Raw genomic sequence first — 18,756 nt, 5'->3', positions numbered from 1 at the left:
AATAAAAGCTTTCGCATTCAGTTTTGTTGTCGTTTTAGCGGCTGTATTCTCCGTAGTTTAATAGTTCTCCTATCTACACAACTCTTAATTATGCATGGCTCTTCCTGCTAGCAATTAAATAATTAAGGAGATGTGCTTTGTCGGCCTGCTCTCTTTTGTTTTAAAGTCTGGATTTTTTACAGTTACATTCTGCAGATGGAACCACCAGACTAAACCAAACAACTGCACAACTGCTTACAAAAACAATGTTTTAACGTCCATACTGTACCTCTTCAAAGTAATACATGCTAGTCTACTGCAAAACAAGGCAGGCAGACTCAAACAGATGTGTGTGTACACATTTTGAGAAGCATGCATGATATACAGTGGTATGCAAAAGACTGGACACCCCAGGTCAAACGTTTTGTTGATTGTTGAAGTGAAAGTAAGGACACATCCCCTACAGTGAACAGCCGTATGCACATTTTAATGCAATGTTACTGCTTATTTACTGAATTTAACGTATTGCGGAAAATAGAACATAAAATGTGGCCTATAGCACATTTAATATTTTATGCTAGAATTTTTCCAATATATTAAGGTCAGCATGTAAATTGTGTACTAAAATGAACAGAAAGGTTCCATATTTAAGTGAGTTCTTTGTACAGGGTGCATCAACTTATTTTCACAACAAAAAAAAATCAACAAAACGTGCGATTTGACGGGGCTGTTCAAGCTTTTGCATGCAGTTACATGTTGTAGCTCAGTAGCCCTCTTCACAGCTTTGTACTGCAGCATACTGTATCATAATGCATTGGGACTGTCGCTATTTCGTTATCTTCAGGCTAAAATATTAGCTTACAGCTAGAGTGTTAGATCGGGGCACTATAAAACAGCTTTTGTTTCAAATGTACTTTTATAACAGTGAATACACTAATTAACTGAAAATGGAAATGTTGTATTATAAACTCCATTTTCTGGTACTTTGTTTTTGCTGTATAGAAAATGTTATCTAATCGAAACATCACATTATACTAAACCAAATTTAGAATTTTGCCTTTTTGTCTCATACTGGCATGTCTGTGAACACTTGAGGTGGAGTGGAAGGGAAACTTCCCTAACTTTTTCTTTTTCCTCTTTTTTTCCCTTTTCTTTCTTTTTGGGGGTAGCTTGGGGGGGGGGGGGTCTGTTCTTTGGCAGAGCACACAGCAGCATCACTAACGTTTATGGTATATCACATTGTACTTATACAGCTTTAGTGAAAAAAGGGAAAAAGAAGTAGGATTTGTCCCTGAAGAACGGGACGGTGGTACAGGTTTACACCTTGTAGTCCTTCATCAGGTGGCTGTGCATATTCTTTGGCAGACTTTTATGAAGGAGTTTAGTAGACATGATTCCAAAAAGTTAACCTGACTCATCATCTTGTTCTTGTTTTCCCAAAATCTTCCATCAAAAATGACCTTTTCAGCTCTGAAATATATTTTGAGTTTTGTCACTGTATACCAGCAAGCACTGGGAAAAAACACCAACTATTAATATCATGTTTCACCTCCACATCCCACCAGCTCCACTGATCACCCAGCTAACAGTCTCAGCTAGACTCTCCTTGACTGCATGTTTCACTTGGAAATACATCACATTATGGAAGGAAAATGCATAACTATTTCCATTTCACCTTAACCTCAAACGCTGTGAGAGTGTTTGGATTCACTTTTGTCCTTAAATGTTATTTCCCATCTTGAAATATGTCATTTCCAAATTATATGTTATTTTCTATCTTCAAAACGATGACATAAAAGTTTCTTAAAGGTCCCCTAAATCTGCCTAGAGGACTTTTAAGCACTGTGTTACATTAGTGCTAATCCGCCATTCCGGTAAAAGGCTTTTGTCACTCCAATTATTACAGTGACTAAGTAACTATGCAAAAAGAACACAACTCACAATCAGCCGTGCACTAAAGCACAGACTTCAAAAAGACAATTACACATTTGTTCATTCATTCAAAACATGTTAATTAGGGGTTGAACTCAGGAGTTCATATTAACATTTAAAAAATGAACAGAACAAAGACAACAAAGTTCCCAGAATATCCCCTCCTCTGTTTTTCTCCCGACACATACACACGCACGCTCTCGCACACTTTTCTGTGTTCCCGTAACCATCCTTTAATTCCAGTTCAGTCAGCCCATAGAGGAGCACTGAACCACATGCTGATGACCTCAGCGCTGCGCTCTGATTGGACAATCTCACTGGCTGCCAGTGCCCATGTCCCAGGCACATAAAAAAAGACCCTCTGTTTCTCCGTCCCTTGCTTTTTCTCCATGTCTCTCTATCTCTCTAACTCTCTCGAAAGCTCTCTTGCACTGTGTAGACACATTAGCGCCGGTTTCACTCGTTAATGAAAACAGTGGAGCTTGAAGTTCCCTTCCGCGTCCTCTGATCGGAAGTGATCAAACACACAGCTTTAGAACAGAACAGTTCTGTGTGTGTGTGTGTGTGTGTGTGTGTGTGTGTGTACAGTTGCACTATGTGTGTGTTCTACCCAATGATGTAATCACCTTTCACCTACCACATCTCCTTCTGATCACATTCTTCTTTCCCTCCTCACAGATCAAACGAGTCAACACGAGCCCCGTCAAGGCAGAACAGATATCACACGCACACAAAAGCAAACACAATATAAGGATTGGGTGCTCAAAAGAGTCTGTTTTGAACTTCCCCGAGAAGAAAAAAAGAGAAAATCAAAGCAAATGACAAACCTGTACGTTAAAAGAGTTTCATAACTCCAGTGCTGCCTTGCTTGCAAACACACACAAAAAAAAGAGGATATGAGAAAGAAAATGTAAAAAATAAAACAAACCCTTGTCAGAGAGGAAGTAGGAAGAGCATTAAAAAAGAATTAAAGTTCAGATTCACTGGAAGTTGTCCATCTGTGATAAAGGTTTCTATATAATACCAAAAAAGGTTCTATGACTTGTACTATGGTGTTCTTTAAAGGGTTTATTTCACAGAAAATTTAACGTTCCGATGTATGTAAAGAAAGCATTCATATATGGAAATTAGGCATGTTTTGAATTCAACGTATTTGTGATGTCACAGAAACCAACACATATTCACCAAGAGTTAAGTGACACTTTATTAATCCCACATATGGGGAAATTCCACCTCTGCATTTAACCCATCTGTGAAGTGAAACACCACATACACACTAGTGAATAGTCACACACACTAGGGGGCACTGAGCACACTTGCCCAGATGGGCAACCCTATCCACGGCACCCGGGGAGCAATTGGGGGTTAGGTGTCTTGCTCAAGGGAATCTCAGTCATGTGCTGTTGGCCCTGTTCTCTAACCTCCAGCCCACGACTGCCCCACCAGTGATGAGTGTTTCAGACCAAACTGCTCTTTCAATGAGCCACAATACAGGCAAGCCAATCAGAACAGATGACATTTACCTATAAATGTTTTAAATGCACAGCAACAAGTGCCCACTGTTTCTATGTAAGGCAGAGGTGTCAAGCTCGAGCACTAAATGGGTCACGTTAAAAAATCTCAACAAATCAGTGTTCCATTTTCACTTAAAAGTTAGCCATGATCCCAAATGGCTAATGTTTATTCAAAATACGGCAAAACTACTACAACAAATTAGGCACTTGAATGATTCAATTGTATTTTAAAACAAAAACAAATTGTTTATATAAAACAAAAGACTACACTAGCTGCAGATACCTATTAAACCTCTTTAAATGTTCCCAATATACAGTAGGTTTTTATAGGATGATGTTTTGCTCCACAGACCACAGATCATATCATCTCTGTCGGGACAAAACGCAGTATCTCAAAAAACTGTAACTTTTCAGGAAAAGGTAAAAAGCATTTCTAACTCACAGTGGAAGTTCATGTAACAAGAGTTTTTTTTTTTCCTGAGTAATTTTAGACCATTTCTACTGGTCTGTTCATCTTGAAATTTTAAGACAGTGCAAAAAGCAGATGGAGTCTTCACAATAAGCTGAAAAAAATGAAAAAATAAAAATAAAAGTGGAGATACAAGGTTTTCTAGTAACAATAGAAAGATTTGAGCAGAACATTTTAAAATAAAATAAAAGGATATGGGCCCTTTAACGAACTGTCTACAACAGGTTGTCCATCATGGACATGAACAACAATACCAATAATAATAGGGCTGATAACTGACTATTATGATTGACTGTCATTTCCTTGTCGAGCCGGGTGCATAATCACAATGGCCCACATACGAAGACCAACTTTCCGAACTGCACAAAACCAGTTAATCACTCAAGCGATGCTTGAAGTTGTCGTAGAGCTATATAAAAACACTTCCTTTACTAAAGAACCTGGAAGAACCTCCTTCTTTTACCAGTGCTTCACAAGCAGATTCCTGTACTGTTCATCACACTGACTGTACTTTCTCCCCTCTAGCTGAAACAAAAAGGGAAAGAAAGGGGAAGAGGGGGAGCGGGGGAGAGGTGAAAGTTTTCATCCTTGAGTCATTTGCTTAAAAAAGGAGGTGATGAATGAGTGTTAGTGAAACAAAACATCCTCCTCATGTTAGACAAGAGCCTCTTGCTAATCCGCATACAGGGGTCAACCCCCCCCCCACCACCACCACCACACCCCCCCAGGCACGAAAGAGAAAGAGAGAGTGATGAATGAAAAGAACGAGGTGTCCTGGCCTCCATTAGCCAAAAAAGGACTGTTAATAATAGTATTAACAGTGACTCAACATAAGACAGGAGTCTGAATGAAGGTGATGGGAATGCAAATAAAATAAGAGCTTTAGTCACTGCGCATGAGAGGGGGTCACAGCGGGTCAGCTTTCCTTCTGAACAACACAGGAAGCTAATGCGTGAGTCAACACTGATATCAAGTAGCTTCTCTTTGTGGATAAGGTTTAACCAGTCGCACACACACGCTCACACACACACACTCACAGACACATATGATGAGAATTGGAACCTGCCCTCAGGCTGTGAAATGTAGACTCCTGGTGTGAAATCTAAAGCCGGGGTTGTCTGTTTTGTTTTAACTGCTTCAGGTCAGTGTGCGCATCTGCATGTGGGTGTGTGGATGTGCGTGTGGTACCTATCTGCGTGTTCCCACAGTACAGGGGAGAATGCCCTGTAGCAGATACCTAACGCCTGTTCTGTTCTTACACATTGCTAGCAGTCCATGAATAAGTTAGGAAAATAAATACACAAACATGACACAGCAGTGTCCACTGTTCGCAGAGATCTAGCACAAAAAAGAAGTGCACGCCCTCATTAAAAACAAAAGCTGCTTTCAATACAGTTCATCCAGTCTGTTTCAAATGAATCAAATGTAGAACATCAACTCAATCCCTACCAGAAGTAAGTTAAAGAAGAATTGCTCTTCTGTATAATTCTGTCGCTGTTGTTAATGTAAACTAAGTCATTCAGTGTGGATTCATTTGATGTGAAGTGGTTCCTTATAAAGAAAATTACAGACTCAGATTCCTGTACAGTGATGGTGATAGGAACCAGGGTTTCTGTTGTATTTGCAAGTATAGTCATTTATTTGCTCTCCAGAGCAGCCAGTCAGAACGTGTCTTCTGTAATGACGATAGTGGTAAAATAACACAAACAAAAGTTTTCTTCTGGGATTATTTTCCCTACAATGCCCTGCATGTAGTCCTCTGGTAATATTTTTTTATCTACTTTGAAACATAACCTCAAAATTCTTGTAAAACAATGTCTCAGGCATCAGGCCATGACTTCATAACCATTTGGTGTAATAACTTCCTCTGAGGGAGCTCTGAGGCATTAAACACTTCAGACATCTGGTTCCCATCACTACCACTGTGAACGATTCTGACTCATAAGTGTCTCTAGAAGAGCGCATTTTCACATCAAACCACTCAGAATGACCTTCTATACATATAATGACTGAATCATACAGAAATAAGAAAGACAAAATTGATGTGTTGACATGCTAAATTCTATTTAAGCCATTTTTTCTGTGTTTAATTCCTCTGAAACTTTTCTCAGAGGAACGTATGATGTTTATGAATGGTTATGAGTACATGACTTGATGCCTGAGACATTGTTGATCCGTCATTAGATTTTTAAATACATTCAGGTAGAGAGGCACATGCGGGGCTTTGTAAGGCTCAATAGCCCTCAAAGACCACTTTTTTATTTTGTACTATTTTACCAGCATTATAATTCCATATAAACACTCAGGAGACACGTGTTGATGAGTCATTTTTTAGGACAAAGAAAATGGCTATATTTGCAAATATACTGGCACCCCTAGTTCCAATCACTACCACTGTGAACAATTCTAAGCCAGTTTCTCTACACTGAAAAAAACACAGTTGAATCATGCTAATTCCAAGCAGCTTCTTTTTTTCAGTGCTCCCTCTCCTCCCTCACAGGTCAATCTTTAACCTGAAGTTACTTTCAGTATGAGTCTGATGTAAATGGGGAAGAGGGGGTGGTTTATGACTTATTGTTTCCAGTGTTCGTTGTGAATGCATGTGATAGAAGGTATCACAGGTCAAATCTAACTGCTGAATCCACACATCCGTGTGTGTCCACCCTGCTGAAGTCAGCTCCTCTGGATCTCTGGACTGTGATTAGGCCTAACTGGCCATATGGATAAGGTGGAGGGGACTGGATTCATGCTATTGATCCACTGCATGGATATGGGCTGCTCTAATCAATGCCATCGACTACAGGATGTTTCATCCGTCTGTGAAAACCCAGCAGCACTTTTCAAACCGCAAATATTTCACACTATTCACAATATACAGACGTTGATTCTAAACAAGGACCACCGCTCCGGCTACCCTCGCCCATAAACACCCCTCTGTTAAACACAAACCCCTCACTTCAACCATCCCCCTCCCTGCTTTTCACACAAAAAAAACAAGCCCCCTCCCCCACATGCACTCTTTTCCCACCGGCAGCTAGTGGAGACGCAGCTTGAAAGACAGACTCCTGCAATATTCCATCCTCAATAAATCAACACACACACAGGTATTGAACAATACATTCAGACTAGAGCAAATAAAGGTTCATAATGCTTATACTGCAGTATGTACAATAAAAAATAAGCAAGCAAAGCAATAATAAGGGCAAAATCTCCCTCCTCTGAAAATATAGCTTATTTTTAGGTCAAAATAGAGAGCAGGCTGGCAAAACACACTCTTCATAATGTATAACAGCTCGAGGCTGATATATTAGCTTGTGGCTAGCACATTACTTTAAAATATTGTAATGCTGAATGCTGTAAAACACTTCAAATGGAAACATTAACATTTTAACATCAGGCAGACTTTCAGGCATTCATTAGTTTTGTTGTTTTGGAAAATGCATCAAATCAGAGCACCATCGTATCATACTGAACCAAATGATGATTTTTTTTCTGCTTCACTCTTACAAAAGACATTTCTTTGTTCTTTAGTAAAGAAAATGGTTCTATCTAGAACTATGAACACGCAAAGAACTCTTCACATGATTAAAGAGTTAAGGTTAGAAAGAGTTCTTTAGATTGATGGAGAATGTGTTGTATGTGGGTTCTACATACAAACTTTTTGAAAAGGGTTCTACATAGCACCAAAATGGGTCACGGTGTCAAGCTTGGCACTGTAGAACTCTTGTTATATTTCCTATATAGAGCCATTTACAAAAAAAAGGTTCTTTTTAGAACCATCTACCTACAGCACATCTACATCAATGTGATGAATGCTTTCATGACACAAAGAACAATTTAATCACGTAAAAGGGTTCTTTGGGTGATCTAGGTTCTATATAGAACCATTTTCTTTACTGTAGAACCCTTAAAGAACCATCTTTTTAAAGTGTGTATCAAATACAAAATGCCAATAATTTGAATGGGCAATATATTTTATCGTACTGCCTTTAACTACATCTTTTCTGAGCTTATAGTGGTTATCTTCAATACTTAAAGTATACAAATGCATGCTTCCTTACACAGAGAGGCTAAGTATTCCTGTGTTTTGGAATATTTTACTCAGAAATTTTCATGGTATTTTTTATTATGAGGCACTGCTGGTGCATCCTGTCTTATCAAACCTCAGAAACACTAAATATTGTGAAGCATTTCATGTATAATGAAAACATCTCTAAGTATCAAGATAATCTGTTTTTGCCAAATATCCACTTCTATGCATAATGCACTGTACTGTATGCATTAGACATCAGCTATCAGAGTGATGAGTGAACCTGCGTAACACTGTATACAAAATCGTTTATATGAAACTGTATAATCATGAATTTGTTCTCTATAATAGGTCCGGCTTACACCCTACATTAACACTCAGTCACTATAATCCAGTCCAATGAATCATCCTATCAATGCAATTCCTTGTGCATTGTTTACATATTTAAATCAGACGATATGGCTTTGGTTTTTGAATTGGATTTATGCATCTGAAGTGCGTTTTAATGTATTAGTGTTCTGTGTGGTGCTCATGAAGCAACAGTGATCAGGGGACCATTTCAAACACAGCCTTTGGGTAAACATTACGAATGACATCCTTCCTTACCTTTGAGCAGAGCCTGTCCCCCGGCGATGACATCACTGACGATGACGCTGTACTCTTGCTGGGTGAAGGCTGGCTGGCACACCATGGCCTCTCTGCCCTGCACCACCACCACCTGCCAAACAGCCAAAGCACACTGCTTCATCACTGCCATTAACTAGCATTAATAAACAGTAGCACATGGCAAGGCTAACATCTCACGGGCCCCTCTGGACACAGAGGTCAGATGATTCATCTACGGACACACTGACTGAAGCTGATTACTGTATATGATGAAAACAATGTACGGTGCTTCTCTTACTAAGTGAAACAGCAGGATTAGCCCTTAACATAGAGAAAGCCCACATCAGTTCTTCATGACCACTGAGGGTACATTTCAGTGTGTAGTGACACTGGCTGGTTATCAACTGATCTGGAAAAAAAAAGTATTAATAACCTTCTCTCATCTACCTGAATTATTCAGTGTGTCTCATGAGTGTTGTGTTCCCTGAAGGCCTGCCGTTCTCCTCTCTCATCACCCCCCCCTTCTTCTTCTTCCCCCCTGCGGCACTGAAGCATCTGTTGTTTTGGAGTGGGTGTAATTAGACTGATGAGGTCAGAAGGGCGAGACATTAGGCAAGCCGAGCTGACCATCGAACACACGGTCTGGCTTTAAAGACCAGGTCTGGAGAAGTGCTTAATGCACACACACGTCTGTTTTTATACCATGTGAGTTCATACACCTCCCATATGGATAATATTTATATATTGTAGTGTACCAGTCAGAGACCACCCTTTTCTTTACTTAATCCCCACTCAAACCAGCCTTTATGCACAGGTTTATGAATTTTAAGTGTTAAAAAAGCATAAATTTAACAGAAAAGGACACAAAAGCCTCCAATGCTTAATACAATTTCAAATCCATCAATGTTTAATTTGTCCTCTGTTTACTTTTTAGCACCCTACTGACACTTAAGCTCTTGTAGCCTTCCAATCCTAAAACTAAAGGGTTTCAACTATGGACTGCTAAGTCCAATCTTGGAATAAATTGGATGATGAGAAAAAGCAGAAAATGCAACCAACTTCTAGGACTGAACTATGGCGGTGTGGAAAAATATACCTGCACATTTCTTGCTATACTAAAACACTGATATTATATTTAGTTGTTGAGGGTCTGTGTAAGTTAAATAAGGATCTACTAAATGAAGCACTTAAAGTTAAAGGTACAAAAAATGCTTTGGGAAGCAAGAGGTGGTCCTGACAGCAAATGAAGCCATTGGTCAGGACGTATAGAACTAAACAAAGAAAACAATATGTCTTCTCAAGTCCTATATCTACGCCCCACTCCCCTCCCCAGCCTGTTACATACCAGTATAACTGACTAACGCTGTACTGTAAGATCTAGCTCAGATGCAGCGTGACACACACCCTCTGTCCCCTGGTGTGGGCAAACGGGTAGATTTGGCTTTCGCGAGGTGAATTAAAAGATCAAAGGCAGCCAGTATTGGGTTCCTGATGTCCGCTGTGAACTGGCCTCTTTGTTTTTGGAGCGAGATCAGAGGCAGAGAGGAGACGACTGGCCTTGTTTGTTAATGAGACGGCCGATTCACCAAACATGTTAATTACTTGTTACCTCAAAGGGTGCTTGAGTGACCTGTTAACTCTCTCTCTTACACACAACCACCTGATAGACCCCACTTGCTTTGATTTCCACAGACACGTTCATTAAAAACACAAGCCTGGTCGTTACTGCAGGTGTCTGTTTTTTTTGTTGTTGTTGTTTTCCTGTGATGTCGCCAACTTGTCGTGCCCCATAATATCAGTCAGAGGGAAGCGGCCGTAAGTGCACGAGAGAGTTCTGAACGGACGCATTGGTTAGAAATCTGCACTTAAACTGTAATGTCAGCAGTTGCTCAGCAGCGTGCTGTCACTGCGTATCAAATATCTGTGCAGATGGAGGGAACGGGCTGAGATGGAGCCTCATGCGCTGGTTCCCGCTGACACCAGAGTTTAGAGAGGAGGAAACAAGAGGGAAGAGGACCTGGATGAAACTCGGAGAAGAGCGGGACATCAGAACACATCCCGTAGCCGTGAAGCGTGTTTCTAAACACTAGATCTGTGTGTGGAAGCGACAAGAGGAGTCCCGACCCTCAGTGAGAGAGCATCATGGGTAAACAACCCCCAACCTCATCATTATCAGGGGGGTTTAAACAAGCATGGGGCAGAGCGTAGAGCTGTTACACACTACGCATGAGGTGATATAGAAATGTAATATCATGATAATTACTGAACATTTTATTACAGTTTTACAATATCAGGACACTTTATTGCCATTTTAATAGCAATAATGTGTTGGTGGTTATACAATTAGTGGATTTTCACCTTGTAAAAAAACTGCCCTGATGGCTCAGACATATTTTGCAGCAGTCCTCATGGGCATCATGCCTTTGGATCTCCCTAGATTATTTTTTCAAGCCAAGATTAGCCTTGGTACTTTAGACTGCACACTGAGTATGAAAAGACAGCACTGCAACCTTTACTGTCAGCTGTGAATAAACATAAAACAGCTGTACAAATATCAAATAAAGCATGAGATAACAATGTGACAGGGTCATGGGACCATGTGAAATCAGAGCTGTTGCGCAAAAATTGCTGGTGAAACTGCCACTTGTGACTTATATGCAATGATGATATTATGATGTGTCCACGATAACAGCATTACGTGCCAAATATGACGGTATGCTTTAGTACTGAATATCAGAACAGGCAATATTCATAATTACAGTATTATTGAGACTATTACAATGAGTTGCAGTGGTATTGGGACATTTTCACTGCTTTGCTACACCTATGTGTATATATATATATATATAGATAGATAGATAGATAGATAGATAGATAGATTGGGACATTTTCACTGCTTTGCTACACCTATGTATATATGTATATATACATATATATATATATATATAGAGAGAGAGAGAGAGAGAGAGGGAGAGTTGCAGTGTTGAGGTATTCCCCATCTGTAACCATATGCTGCTTTGCTACACCTATACACTTCATACATATATTTAAATTCAGTTCAAAGTATTTAAACCCCAAAAAGCCAGAACTGCTTTCATGCCAAACTCAATCCTGAGATCCTCCTCTGACTGACCTGGCCATTTAAACACTCAAGCCCCCGCAGAGACGACACGGTCTGCAGTACTGCACGCACCTTCCTACACAGATAACCTAAGAGTGTCCACAGCTCTCTGTCCAACCTGGCTGGGAACATGAGGCCAAACGGAGCGGCCACAGTACCGTGTAGACTTTGTGCTCCCTCACGATCCTGACTAAGTCACCAATCCAGAGAGCAATGGAGCTCAAAGCCACCGGCACGCCTCGTTTCTCTGAGCACCCATTCAGCTTTGAGGGACATTTTCACATTAGGCTTATGCACACAGCCCCCCCGCCTCTGCTCAGTTTATTTTCTGCGGGACGGACCCTCGCACCCATCCTGCGTCCGCTCCGCCCGGCTCTTCTGCTGTACTGTTTCACGGCTCTGCGTTGTTAACACCCCGCTGGGGCAACTTTCGCGTCTGAACGCCAAAAGCCGAGGTTTGAAAATCCGCATCCATCGCTAACTGCCACCCCCCATCCCCCAACCCCCTCAGCACGGGACGGTCAAAGCTTTGGACCCCGCCAGCACGGACATTTAACAACAACCCAGTCCAAACAGCGTAAAGTAGGTAATTTTACCACAGTCCCTAGACGGAAAACACATGAGCACTGCTATTAAGTTGACGCGCCGCATGTTTAAGCCAAATACATGGCTTTAAATCCCATGTGAGGAAACCGCTAGTGTGAGGCACGGCGAGTCAGCATCGCCCTGTTTCAGGACCCTCACCACTCACACCACGGCGGGCTAAGCTAGGAGCTCTCCAGCCGAAGACACACATCCACACAGCACTGATGCTAATTCCGAGCACACTGTAAACGACGTTCACTCAAACAGCAGAGCTGCAGCCCGCTTCGCATTCGAGCGTTCCGGTCCACCTTAAATGGCGCAGCGCTTACACAGTACAGGAGCCAGCATGTAACTGCTGCACCATTTAAGGTGGACCGGAACGTTCGAATAACTTCAGCCTCGACACTCAACACGCATTTGCATCGTCGCTAAGCACCGCACAGCGAGCCCGCGATACACAGTCCAATCCCAAACCGCTTTCTTTACCTGCAAAGCGGCGAGGAGCGCCAGCAGCATCGCACCTCCTCTCCGGTCCATGGTTTAAATTCCGCCCTCCGCGAACGAGCTGCTCGGTTAAAAAAGATTGGTTATAGCGTTCCTTGAGGCTGCATGCAGCGACTCTGCGCTCTCTCTCTCTCTCTCCTTCTCGTTGGCTCGCTTCTCGCGGTCTGCTGCTGGCGCCGCCGCTGCCGCTCGTTCACCTCAACTGAGACAAGCAGCGCCGCCTCAGTGTCTCCCTCTGGCGGAGGCGAGTGGAGGTACAACAGCGCTTCTCTCTGCTCAGCGGGTCTCCGCGTCCGCGAGCCCTCTCCGGAAGTCGGTGTGAGGAGGAGTGACAGACGGCGCCTCCCTCAGCGCAACAAAAGGAAAATCTTCTTTCTTCAACCCCACCCAGCCCTCCTTCTCCACCTCCTCCTCCTCCTCCTTTTAATGCTTCCTAATCGTCTGGGAGATTTGCAGGCTCTGAAGTAGTAAAGCGCCTCCAACATGCAGGGGCACTTCCAACGGCGTGAGCGTGAAAGGCAATGTCCAACGAGGCAAAGCAGTGAGGATAAAACCTCTGCCGAGCGCGAGGCAGAGCAGCTTCCTTCTGTGACTGGACACTGCGAATGGACAGTGGTGACAGACGTCAGCCCAGGTACCCTCTTTATCGCGCTGGCTCGAGGAGCGACCACCTCAGCAACTTGTGTGTCTGTGTGTGTGTCTACAGAGCAGATGTCCCGCGCGCTCTGAGAGAGTGTCCGGTCATCAGCGCGCTCCACCATCTGCTCATCATTACCGGCCGGCCAGCATCCACACTCACACACACGCACACCCACAGGATTGTATTTCTGTCTTTGTGGTCCATTCCCATTGTCTTCTGTACTGCCGCGGCTAAACGCCACTAAATATGGCTCTTCGAGGGTTCCTTTGTAAAGATAATGGTTCCATGTAGGACCATGAGTTCTGGAACCATTTCATGCTTAAATAGCTCTTTGCATTGTAAACTGGTTCTGTGGATTGATGGAGAACGTGTTGCCTATGGTTCTGTATAGCACCAAAGACGGTTCTTCTATTACTATGATGTCAAGTTTGTAACAATAGCAGAGGCCTTTTTAATGCTATCAAGCGTTCCCAAACTTTGTCATGCTAGGATCCACATGTAGCATGGGCCCTGCAAACAGCCAAATATTCTATGAAGTGAAATAAGACGCAAGCCTTCAGTCCACTTTTACTCAGCAGTCTGCAAAGGCACACCATGATAAATGAATGAAATATGCACGGGCACACATTAGCGAAATTGTGGGCTAGAAAAATTCTAAAATAATTACACGTATTTGTTCTGTATTGAGATGCAATCCATTCTGCTCTAAACTTCATTATGAACACATTAATATTTAAATTTGTTTTGATCCATGCTGTCATGCTCCTAGTTTAGAAGGCTGGCCAGCGCTGTACTCTGATCATTGCTGGTTAATTAGGCCAAAGCAAAGCCATGTGCCATGGCAACAGAAGCAGATCATATGTATAGTATTTCGACATTTGTTTTATTGCAAATAGCTCATGTTTGCAGGACACCCGATTACTGCACTCCGTTGTTGTGCATGCATGACTCTCAGTTGTCATTTGTGCAACACTCAACAACTGCTCTCCACTATTGTTCTCACAGTACTCGATAGCTGAATTCTGTAGTTATCGGAAAGACGCTGGATAACTGCGCCTCGTAATCTTTAGTGTGACACTTAAGTCTGCATTTTTGCACTTTGTGTGTGCTCTCTATTTTGTTCCATGTTGCATCGTGGTCCTGGAGGAATGTACTTTTGCTCCACTGCGTGCTTGTATATAAATGGAATGACAATAAAACCTCTTAAACTGACTTGACTTGACTTGATAACTGTGCTCTGTAGTCATTGGTGCAACACTTCATACTTACTGGCCCAGTCACTGACTGCACTCTGTAGTCACTGGCACGATGGCTAACTGCACTTGGTAGTCATTGGCGCGACACTCCATAACTGCACTTTGTAGTCATTGGCGCGACACTCCATAAGTGCATTGCATTGTTGTTCGTGTGACACTCAGTGACTACACTGTCATGACTGCAGATTTTTTGGATCTTTGTTCTCAATTGAATGTTTGTTAATAATCATCATACAGACCAGAAACATATCCTCACACTTTGAAAACGTTCATTTTTTTGCTTGATCCTTGGAGCATTTGGTCCCTACAAAGTACCAAATACATGAATACATACACACACAAACCCACACAGAGTCCACTGTCGGGCCAGCCTGAGTGACGTCAGAAACGTTGGCTCAGACGCTGAGAGAGAGAAAGACAGATAGAGACAGAGAAAGGGAGAGGGGGGCAGAGACAGGGAAAGAGAGAGAGACAGACAGACAGAAAGAAAGAGAGAGAGAGAGAGACAGACAGACAGGCAGAGAAAGAGATTTCACCTGAGCACATCTTCAATTACCCCTTCAGAACACGCTGCCACAACATTAGCCTTTCATTGGTTTTTCCTCTGATGTTTCAGTCGTGTCCAGCTGCACACTATTACAGACTGCGGTCAGGAGTGAATAAGTCAAAGGGATAGGACTGGACATCACAGGAACACATTTAAACAGAGTCATCACTCTTGAATCACAGCAGAGCAATACATATTAACTACTAGTGCTGGGCAATATTCAATGGTATATGCAGTTGTTTAGAACCCTCAGGTCACAGGGGTCACCATCTTATATACTGTTTGGGTCAGTCCTGATTTTGGCAGAAATCTATTTCATATCATATCAATGATGGCTTTGCTTTCAAACAATTGAGAACAAAGAAATGATGCACATTTCCTAGGTAATTTATTTCATGTTAAATGAATGTAGTTGTATTGTGTTTAACTTTTTAAAACTTTTTTTATACTAATCAAAATTAATGAAGTGTTTATTTCTTTTTCCTGCTTTCATACAAATGAAGGGGCGACGATGGCCCTAGTTAAGATTTCCCTTTAGGCGCCCAAATGTTTAGACAGACACAGTATTGTAAAAGTTAATTAGATAGAAACCAGAATTTCAGAAAGGAAAGTTAATATTTATTTAGTTTAGCATTTAGTGCTGTTCTTTCAAATCAGTCCGAAGCACATAATAAATGAGACATTGTAGTTAAATTATTTTTATTCTGAATTTCTGCATAATTAAATAAGTAAAATGTAAATATCATTCATGGAGGAACTAAGAGAGTCAGTCAGAATTGTTTACAGTGGTGGTGATGGGAACCAGATGCCACAGAAAGTTATTATATAAAAATGTAGATTTATAGATTACCTGATATCTGAGTTATTGTTTTTATGATCGTTTTGAGACAAGCTTTTGGCCTGAAGTGTATTTTTAAAATATTTGCCTGGTGGAGAGAGACATGCAAGGCATTGTAAAGCAAAACAGTACCAACCAAAAATTTAGATTTACCACTATTTACCATTATGAACATTACGGTAACACTTTCTATGAATGTGACGTTTGTAAGCATCTATAAACACAATTATCACATGTTATAATGCATTCATAAGGCATCATAAACATGATTATAGCTATTAATAAAATGGAATTACACTGAATTAACCAGCACTCTAACTTTAAATGTTGCTTTACATCCCAGCAAACCAAGTACCCACAAGCTCCTCCCTCAAACTCCCTCTGACATCACATTGAGCCTGAAGTTACTGTGGAGTGAAGGCCTGGAGAGGGAGAGGCGAGACAGTTGAGTGCTGTCATTGTAATTTGTTCCATCACTGGTTCTAATGCCAAGTGCTAGAACCTTCACCCTACACTACAGTAATGCTAATTTCTGCTAGCATTCTATTGGATATGCAGTGTTAAGTTAGTGCCAAGCTAACGGTGGTGTACATTCACTTTCCCACATTAGGTAAAACACTGATGGCAGCACTAGTTTAAAATCTGATATTGGAATCCTGTAATGTGCTTTATTCTGAATGTTTTAGTGTTTCAGTAAGTCCTTCTGTAAATACTTCAACTTGAAGCCTCACTCTTAACACTGGAGGAGGCTTTAGTACAGTACTCTTCACTTTACTTAGACCAGACACATACAGCTCATGAGCTCTTGTAACTTGTTATGAACAGTACTTTTAATGTATTATGTTAACAATTCATAAAGCATAATAACCATGGTTATAACGTGTAATGCATTTTTGTAAATATGTATAGCCATGTTTATGATGCCTTATGAATGTGTTATAACATGTTATGAGTTTGTGTTTATAGATGCTTACAAACATGACATTCATAGAAAGTGTTACCAACATTATTTATTAAAACTCAGCAGACAGGTGTAGATTCACTGATCATTTCAAATAATAAATAAAATGGATGTAGACATCACAACACCTGATTCCGAGGGATTTTTACCAGTTTCTCTACAACAAATCAACGTACATCAAACCACTGTGTGAAATGTTGAAAAATTGGTGTAATTCCTCACTTATTTCCAGATCTCGGAAGCCACATGTAAAGTAGACCATGAAATAGAATACAAACAACCAAAGACAAACTGTTTGCCAACAGAGAGGCTGCTGTTTTTTGCAATTGAACATTACTGTGCATAAAGCACTTGTTATCTATCAGGCTTGAACTCAATACAAATATCACAGAATATCACAGTGTGACACCAGTCCTGGTACAGCACTCATTATATCACCCAGCAGCACTGTTTACTGCTAAACAGCAAAGCACTTTATAGTCTCCCGTAAAGCCTCCCTTATAGCTTCGGTACACAACTCCTACAGTACATTACCATCACAGTAATGGTCAGCTCTCTTCCTCCTGCTCCTCCTAAATTGGACAGTGCTGGAGCTCATCTCTTCAGCTAGAGCTCCACACTCCCTTCAGACACTCAGACAAATGATTTGTTTTTCGCTCCTTGGCCGTATTTCTTGTGCGCTGAACCGGAGCACTCCCCAGCCATATTTTTCTGTGCCCCGGATGCCTTCAGACTTATGAGTCACGGTAAATTAGAGCATCTGCTAAATGAATTAAAGGCAAAATGCAAATGTTGCGCTCTCTCTGTCTCGCATAAGGAAAGTATTTTGAGTCATTAGTCACTGTTAATACCATGGTGCAGTTGGGTCCAAGCAGTGACGCCATTAAGGCATTGTTTTAAAACAAGCTGGGGATTCTCCTCATTAATTTAACTCATAATGATGGATTGACTTGAGGAGGGAACGTGGGGGACGTGTCTGAGTACTGCACTGATGGATGAATTGTCAGTTGGTACATTACACTTTCTTAATGGTAGTTGTGAGAGTTGTTCTTTCTACCTCTGTCATGAGTATGTATGTGAGCAGGTGGCTATGTTTTTAGGACTTTGTGGGGACCTGATGTCCCCAAGATGGAAAACATTACTGGGATAATTAGCTGCTCTTCAGCAGTGGTGTAGCTGGGGATATTCTGACTGAAAGATGCGTTTTTGTCTGTACCCACTTATGTTGTTTTTTTTTTAAATGATTTTATTTAAATGATTTATACATCATGCATGAGTTACGCTGAGCATAATGTGATTGGTCAATTCTGTCATTAATAAACCATTTTCATATTCATTTTCTATGGATCCCACCATGGGATTTAACCATGGTTGTAAACTGTGAATGCTGATTTTGATAAACATTAGCGTGTAGTGTAGCAGACTAGTAGCACGAAACTGTAACTAACCTAAGGCAAGGGTTGTTTAGATTAGTTTGATGAGGCCAAAATACTTGGAAACATTTATAAACAAAAGGGCTGTCAAAACAAAGGGTTTGTGAATTTCAATTATATATATATATATATGCATGAGCGTAAGATTACTGTGTGGTCAATGTATTATGCTAAATTTGACTAAATCTCATAACGGGGAATTGTTGATCTCCACCTAGGAAAAACGAAAAGGCACCAAATCAGGGCATATCAGCATGGCTACTCACACTGTAAACAGCAATAAATTCACACTTTTCTACTTTTAAATGATATTTGCTTTAAATTGAACAACATGCAGACAC

General features: G+C 41.2%; 1 protein-coding gene across 1 annotated transcript in view; it reads right to left on the bottom strand.

The window, feature by feature from the left end:
* The window catches only part of cdh2 (cadherin 2, type 1, N-cadherin (neuronal)), a 56,825-nt gene extending 44,052 nt beyond the window's left edge, over positions 1–12,773 (bottom strand). The window contains exons 1-2 of the mRNA XM_017689288.2: positions 12,723–12,773; positions 8,531–8,642 (exon numbers count right to left, since the gene is read on the bottom strand). Of these exons, the coding sequence (XP_017544777.1) occupies positions 8,531–8,642; positions 12,723–12,773 (163 nt within the window). The remainder of the gene's footprint in view (positions 1–8,530; positions 8,643–12,722) is intronic.
* Positions 12,774–18,756: the final 5,983 nt, after the last annotated feature.

This window comes from Pygocentrus nattereri, chromosome 4, assembly GCF_015220715.1.
Source record: "Pygocentrus nattereri isolate fPygNat1 chromosome 4, fPygNat1.pri, whole genome shotgun sequence".
Taxonomy (NCBI): Eukaryota; Metazoa; Chordata; class Actinopteri; order Characiformes; family Serrasalmidae; genus Pygocentrus; species Pygocentrus nattereri.
The sequence above is the reverse complement of the archived record's forward strand: the minus strand, read 5'-3'. Positions and strand labels throughout refer to the sequence as shown.